Source organism: Hypanus sabinus, chromosome 15 (genome assembly GCF_030144855.1).
Source record: "Hypanus sabinus isolate sHypSab1 chromosome 15, sHypSab1.hap1, whole genome shotgun sequence".
NCBI lineage: Eukaryota > Metazoa > Chordata > Chondrichthyes > Myliobatiformes > Dasyatidae > Hypanus > Hypanus sabinus.
Window position 1 is genome coordinate 43,875,802 of NC_082720.1, and position 8,409 is coordinate 43,884,210.

Genomic DNA, 8,409 nt, shown 5'->3' on the forward strand with positions numbered 1-8,409 from the left:
AGAGGATTAACTTATTGTTCAATGTGTAAGAACTAAAAAGCACTTTAGCAATTTTTGATGATTTTGTGGCTTGGAGAGCTTCTCAGAATCTTAAATCAATAGCGTAAGTCATATCCAATTAAGAAGCTTTGTGGCATTCTAAGATCTTTGTTGAATCTATCCCTGCCTATTATTTAGATTTCCAAAATACATTCAAAATTCTGTGATTGAATGTGGTTTGCTAACACTCACAAAAGAATACAGCAAACTGTGCATTTGGGAGCAGGACCCACTGTAACAGTGCCTGCAGGGTTTTTTGTTGTGTTTTTAATTCTGAGCAGTCAGCCAGGATGATGTAATATGTGTGTATGTGTTCATGATTGGATATTCAACTTTTCACAACATGTCTTGTTGAAAAGACATTTAAATACTCATTCCATTACAGTAAAAAATGTTAAAATGCTAGCAATAAAAGCACAACATAATGCAGATTCTCCCCAGGATCACAGATGCACAATTTATGTGCACCCTGTACATGTAAGTGAATGTTTGTCAGTCTGGCAAAATGGGTGGGAATGAATATGCCAGCTGTTACAGAACTGTAGCATCTTCTGCAAAGTGGGAATGGAACAGGGCACTTTTAAATACCTTTTCTCAGAACCCTCTCATAACCTAGAGACTGCCTGTTAAAGGTACTATAAGTATTAAAAATAAATACAATATAGTCTGTCAATTTTTAGGATGTGTTGTCAGTTGGAACATGAAATGAAGCTGATATTCAGAAAAGTAAATTGAATGGGTCATATGATTGAGATATATCATGTAAAGTCTTATAAAACATTGGGGAAAAACTGCAAATTGTTAAATATATTTGAACCAGAACTAATGCATATGGTTAAGAAACAGTATCAGATTGTTTTGCATTAACTGTCTGAATTAACTACTTTTATTTGTGATAGAAAATCTTGACAAATTAAACAAGAAATGTAGTGAGCCTTTGGCTCATCTAATATCGCACATAGAAATTACAAAACTAAAGTAGATTGTTTCACCTAACAAGTTTCTGTCAGGCCTTCCCTTCCAAATGAGCGAATTAGTTCTGATCACACTTTCTCAGTCTGCTCCCATATTCCTTTTCTATTGCCTAATGTCTAATCCAATCACCTCAATGAATTTGCCAAATATACTCTTTAAACTACTAACCCTCAATTTTGCATTACTTGCAGAACACCTGATCTGCAACTCTATATCCTTTTTTGTTCAACTTGTATTTTTTTCATTTTAAGCATTATGGCATTTTTCAGCCAAAGTTTTTTTTTAAGTCAGTCTTCAGTTGCCTACGTCTTATTCAGGAACAGTGACCCCTCGTTCTAGACCCCTCAGCCAAGGGAAATATGGGTAGAAATATGCTCCCTGCTTCCATCCTGTTATTTCAATGAAATTCTCTCCCATTCTTCTAAACTAGGAGTAGGTTAGGCCAGTGTTCTCTAATCTCTTCTCAAGTGGCAAAACTAGAACCAGGTGCGTGAAAGCTCATGGTACAACCTCTGTTGGAATTTATATAATGTGTGTTGTCTCTACCAATGTGCCTGAGAGCAGCTGCAAGCAACTTTTTCCACTTGCATACATGACAACGGACTCTTCTTGACTTGACTGCATCACCTCCAACTCCATATGCTCTAAACTTGCTGACCAATTTCCTGTGTGATCTTATCAAAAGCCTTCCCTAGATCCAAATGAAGTACTTGCAACAGTTCCCTCTTATCAATTTTACTAGTTACCACTTCAAAGAACTCCACAAAGTTAGTTAAATATGGTTTCCTTTTTATAAATCTATGCTGACTCTGCTCAATCCTGTCATTCTTTTCGTGGTACTCTGTAATTGCATTTCACAACATAGATTCCTCACAACTGATGTTAAATGAACAAATCAGTGATTTCTTTTGTTTTTTGTCTTTCTCTTCATAAATAGCAGTTTTATGTTTTCCACCTTGTGTATACCCACAGAGAACAGAGAGTAAAATTGTATTAGTAAAGAATGGTAAGAAATTGAGCAAGAAGAAAGAGAAATTAATTGCAAGTACACCCAATGGAATGAAATAAATTATAATATTCCAGAGACATGGAATACAATGGAGTAAAATGAAAACATTACCTAAGTTAAAGCATACAGTGCTTTTTAATAAAGTGGTATACATGGACCGATAGTGTTACAATACCAAGAAACAGATGAGGAATGCAAAGAGAGAAAAACCTGTTGGAAACATAGTAAAGATCTTTTAAAATATGTAAGTACTAAAGGAAAGATTTAGTTGTGAGCCCAATTATCAATAATGGAGAAGTCCTTTAAAAAATCTAAAATATTTGAATGTTGGTAATTTAACCTGTAATTGGAGCATTAAAGGTGTGATAAAATGCAGATTTTTGTGCTAAAAATTATGGATTGATTTTAAAAAGTGAATAGATATTTTAGAAATTTAAGATCATGAAATATTGAGGATGTTGAATTCTACAGTGAATTTTCTGGCCCAGATTTTGAACAAATGAGTTTCCACAGTTAGAAGTATTCTCGTGATACTGTGGGCACTAACAGAGAAAAAGAAACAGAAAACCTTAAAATGAAAATGTAACTTACATCTTCAAAAGAATCAATGGGTGACTCAGCATATGATAGCCTTTTAACCTCGCATCGACTGATTGAAATTTGATTGACAACCGTTATTGAATAAAAACATTAATTTGCACCCTTTCACAGAATTGGTAGTTATTACCTGTTCCTAGATGGCCTTGAAAGTGAGTGAGCTACCTTAAAGCACTTGGCCTCTCTCAAAACTCTTGTGCAGAAAATTACAGGATTTTGACCTAGTTACAATGAGGGTCTGTTTCAAAGTCAATATAAGTGGAATGTGGATATGATAGTGCTACCTTTGATTGCTGGTCTTGCCCTTCAAACTGCAATATGTATTGTCAAAAGAGACTTCTTGGAGTTTCTGGTACAATATTTCTGGAGCACAGAATGCAACAATTTAGGGACAGTGGCAAAGTGAACAAATATTTAAACAGGTGACAAATTGATAATAGTCAACTTTGTTGGAGCTGTTGAAAAAACACTCATCCAAGCACTGAGTCAATTCAAATATCCCAAGATAATGATAGTTAGAGATCAATTAAGGGTAAAATTTTGAATATCAAGTAGAATGTCTGGGCATCTCATGCTGGAGATGATCATTACTAGCTCTCTGAGTGGTGAAAATGTTACTTACCACTAACCAGCCCAAGCCTGACATAACCCCCTGCTGATATTGATTCATTGTCACAGAAACAGCTCCAGTTCACTGGTTGTTGAAATTCTCTCCAAGCCACATTTCAGAACTGGACCATATCAGATAGCTCAACACAAGCTCAGGACAAAAAAGGAAACCAAAAAAAAAATCAATCACTAACACCAGTTAATCAGAAACTATTTTTCTGCCTGATTAATGTTCTTATAAACCACCTTTCACTATTTACTTGATAAAAAAGAAAACACTATAGAAATGCCAGCTATAATTTTCATTCAATATTCAACCCACACAATATGCTGGAGGAACTCAGCAGACCAGGCAGCATCAATGGAGAAGATTAAACAGTCGACATCTCAGGTCAAGATGTCAACTTTTCCATAGATGCGACCTGGCTTGCTGAGTTCCTCCAGCATTTTGTGTGTGTTCCTTTGGATTTCCACTATCCATTTAAGTCAAACAGAATCCTAATTATTTCATAACAATTAATTTATGGCTAAGCTAAATTAATTTTTTTCTACCCAAATTTATGGCACTTCTCACTGCAACAAATAAACTTCCTGGTGATATATTGTCAGCTACAGCATAAATACAGCAGAAAGAAAAGATCATACATCTGCTGGAAAGTGATTGTCACCTTAGATTTGGCATCAACTCCACTTTTCTGCCTTATTTCCATTATTCTCAAATCCCCAATAGTTCAAACAAACTCTTGACAAATGTTTGTGTTGCAGATTCCAGAATTTTATGATTAGTGTAACATTAGCTGGTAATTTTGTAATCTATTTTCTTTGATTTAGGTCAATCTATAAAAGGATTTAGTTTTCATTAGAATGAAAATTGAAAAATTGAGACAATATTCTATATAAAGTTTATTTCCAACATTTCCAATGACTTTACAATAGGACAATCTCTTACAACTTTAACAAGAATTCAATCATGGCACTACAATCGATGAAGTTAGCAGTAGCCAGTATTTTCCATCCATTCTGAGAAGCCCCACTGTTAATATAAATGCAACATACTTCTTTAGAGCAAGTCCTGCATGCCCATACAAATTTGTTCAATTGAACAGTGCAATTAAATGCAGTGCAAAAATGTGCAAACATGAAAAAACAGACCTTTTCAACTTCATTTTAATCAAATAATCATTGCTCAATTACACAGCTTAGTAATGTAGTGTACTTATTTTTCCAATTCATTACTCCATTCATTCCCTCTTCTGACAATAAGTTTACACACATTTCATTTTCTTCATCTCCTTCCCTTGGAATTTCCCTCATTCACTTTGCATCCTCTGTACCATCACCACATGCTTTCAACAGTCCTCAGTCACCCCATAACCAAAAATATCTAATTTTAGCGGTAAAAGAGGAGAGCACAATGTGAAAAATACAATAATGAGAGCCTCCATTATGCATCCTCTGCTTCCTGTCCTGATACATTCAGCATACCAGATCTTCAAACGTATTAGTAAAATTCAAGTTATGCAGTATCCGTAACAAACTGTTGCATTTTGTGCCTGAGAATATTTACAAACAAAATTCTGTTCCAGGCTTAATAACAATAATTAAACCTCAAATATCATTAATCAAAATTCTCAGCACAGAAATTGCCTCCAAGATCTAATTTGGCACTCAGTCAGCATTCTTCAATAATTGGTCCAACTGAGGAATACAACTTTCTTTTCACTAATCTAAATCCTGGGCTAAGTTTCAAAACCCTTCTTGATGCGTGTGTGAAGCAGGTACCTATGGAAAAGAAATCTCTTAGACTGGGCCAGGAGTTGTTATCTTGTTTAAAGACCAGAGTCAGCTCAAAGGTAGGAATGACAGTGCTGTCATACACTATTTTCCCCAGCTTCTTATTTGTATTCTCGTGTTCCAAATTAACATAGATCACAGCGCCACGCAGTCCACAGGGCTCACTGGCAGCCATTCGAACTACATCCTGTGCTATTCGTCGGATCATATACTGAGGGATCAAGAGCTCCTGGCATTGCAACTGGGATTTCTTTGAAGTGGACAAACAGTACTCTATCTGCTTAGCGAGATGCTGGCAGGTCTTCTCTTCCAAAAATTCCTCCAAAACAATAAAATCGTTACCAGACTGATTCACAAAATACATATCTGAAAGAGAAGAGCAAGAATTGTGTATTATTTTCAGGAAATAAATAACACTTAGAATTAGTAATTTTAACTGGAAGTCTATAATTGATTCATTTATTCTCAATCTTACTTCCTACTGCTAGAATTAGTAGAGAATCACATGGATCTGGTTTAAATGACATTCTCTAATATTGGTTACATACAGATGAAATTTTAAAAAAGACTCCAAAATTGATCATGTGGATAAAATATCAATAAATATTTCTAACATTTATATAGTGCATTATAGTGACCCCTAAATTTTCCAAAGTGCTGTTCAGGTAAAGTAGTAATTATGCATTGTTGTAATGTAGGAAGCACAACAGCCAATTTACACACAGGTATCTTCTGCAAACAGCAATATAATAATTGGACGAGTAGTTTTAATGATGTTGGGACAATTCAGTTGAGAAACAAAAGATAACTCTTCTATTCTTTGATATTGTTGTGAGACTTTTTACACCCATCTGCAAAAGCAGATAGGGCACTGGTTTAGAACTCATCTGAAAAACTGCACCTCTAGCAATACAGCGTGGCAACAGTACCTCACTGGAATCCATGTATAGATCTTTACACTTTAATCTCCAATGCAGAATAACTTGTTGACCTGGGGTTAAAAATGTTGCCAACTGGTTCACCGTATCCTATCTGGTTCATACTATCCTAATGGCAACAGAAATCATTTTTAAAGCCATTTTATGAATTGTCACTTCATACACTATTAAGGAGACACTTGATCATGCAATTACTAACATACATTTCCAGCTACTGCACATTTTCTTCTGCTAAAGATATTATAACAAAAGTTTGTATTGGTGCACGAATGTTCTTTCAGTCATTAATTGCATTAATACGGGAAATCTTTGCATCGTCCAAAATGACAATTTATTTCTGCAGGAATCCCCATAAATTTAGTTCATTTCAAATTTATCGTTTATTTGGCTTCTGCTTTGAAACACCGATTGAACAGTAGTAATCCTTAGCCCGCAGTACTGAGCACAGATCGTCACTCTCAGAATATTTCTGCCATTGTTTGGCATTGTACACTCCATGGTTTACCGATGTGAAGCGGTTGACGTTTATCATTGTGCCACACTACTTTTCTAATGCATTCCGGATTCTAGAATAGCGATGATGTAATTGATTAGCTTTAATAGGCATTCTGATTGGAAAAATAAGAGAAAGAGGACGAAACTTCACCGTATTTCTCCTAAGAAAAGGAAATAAATGTCCGAATCGAAGGGATACCGAACGTAAAGGGACCGCAGCATTTTCTTTTCCGGTTGTGGAGGTACTTCAATTAGAATATGTCAGATGCTAATTGACGATCGTTCGGATAAAACATAAACTGAAATTGGCTATTTTAGGGCTTTCTTAGTATTGAGTTATCTAGGAATAAAAGAAATGCGCTGCTCACCTGAAGTAGGAATTAGGTGTTCGTTATCTACGCTAAAATGCCTCTCAAAGGGGTTTTCATCATGCTTTATCTTCTTTGAATTTGTTATCGCTTCGCCAGCGAAGCTATTCTGAAGGAGTTTCTTCATCAGCTGGACCACACCATCCTCTTCATGGGCGGCAGGACTCGTCCTGGTACTATAAGGACCCGCGCCTCCTAAAGTCCGGACGTACATCATCACCATCACTGCTTAATACAGTGCCCCGTTGTATCTCCTTCAGGAGCAACGACTCATTCGCATACAGCCCGCTGACAGTCCCGACTGCGAACCCAGGCCAGCTGCGGCCACCGCTTTGTACTTGAACATTGCATCAGCTGTTAGGAGCCACATGATCTGATGTCAAAAGCGAAGAGACTCGTTCTTCTCGGTCATTGGTTCTCGAGACAAAATTGATACAATGTACAACCAATGGGAGAATAGTCACTAGGAGTCTCAGGGAGCCCTAGATACGGAGGAGGAGCCTCTGAAGTTCTTGTCATAAGGCGAAACTTCATTGCTTTGCTGTGCTTCGCCAATCAGCTATCCGGATAGTCTCTTTTAATATAATTTTGTATTATAATCATGACTCCTTTGTGCAGGCGGTTGAGTTTAGTCACAATATTACTTCACGTGCAATGTGTTTTTGTTACTAACACAAGAATATTCGAAATAATTTGCTTTAAAATCGGATATATTGTTAATATTATTTAATTTTTAAAACGTTTTTCTACTTATCTCAAGTATATTATTAATGTAATATTAGTCGATATATAATCGGATAATATAATTGGGTAATATATTTAATTATGTGCCTAATTTGGCGTTCGATTATGCATTGTTTTTACCTTAGCTATTAGTCTTATTTCGTATTATATCGTTCATACCTGTTGGTAACTCTGAACAATGCAATGACAAGTTTAAATTCCATCTTTATTTCAGTAATCTCTATATTTCTATACTTGGAATTGAGTAATACTTGCAAAGCTGTACTTTTTGTACTTAGAATGGAACAATCAAAATGTATTTGGTGTACTGCAAACAAGTGAAAATCTGCAGATGCTGGAAGTCAAAGTAATATACAAAATGCTGGAGGAACTTAGCAGGCCAGGCAGTATCTATGGAAAAGATGTTTCACAAGGAAACCTTACATCGGGACTGGAAAAAGAGACGGGAAGTCAAAATAAGATGGTGGGGGGGGAGGGGAGAAGTACAAGGTAGTAGGTGAGAGGTGAAACCAGGAGAGGGGGGCATGTGAAGCAAAGAGCTGGGAGGCTGATAGGTGAAAGAGATAAGGGGAGTCTGATAGGAGAGGACAGAAGGCCATAGAAGGAGGGAAAGGGAAAGGAGCACCAGAAGAAGGTAATGGGCAGGTAAGAGATAAAGGTGAGAGAGGGCAGTAAGACTGTGGAAGGGTGAAGGAGAGTGTGGGGTCAATTACTGGAAGTTCAAGATGTTTATGCCTTCAGGTTGGAGGCTACCCAGATGGAATATGAGGTGGTGTTGCTCATCCAACCTAAGCGTGGGCTCATCGTGACAGTAGAGGAGTGGCATGGACTGACATGTCGG

General features: G+C 36.6%; 1 protein-coding gene across 1 annotated transcript; it reads right to left on the bottom strand.

The window, feature by feature from the left end:
- Positions 1-4,118: 4,118 nt before the first annotated feature.
- On the bottom strand, positions 4,119-7,286 carry si:ch211-39i2.2 (DNA damage-inducible transcript 4-like protein-like). The gene is made up of 2 exons (XM_059990262.1): positions 6,825-7,286; positions 4,119-5,389 (listed from the first exon to the last, which is right to left on the bottom strand). The coding sequence occupies exons 1-2, from the start codon at positions 7,045-7,047 to the stop codon at positions 4,902-4,904; spliced, it is 711 nt and encodes a 236-aa protein (XP_059846245.1). The 5' UTR covers positions 7,048-7,286; the 3' UTR covers positions 4,119-4,901.
- Positions 7,287-8,409: the final 1,123 nt, after the last annotated feature.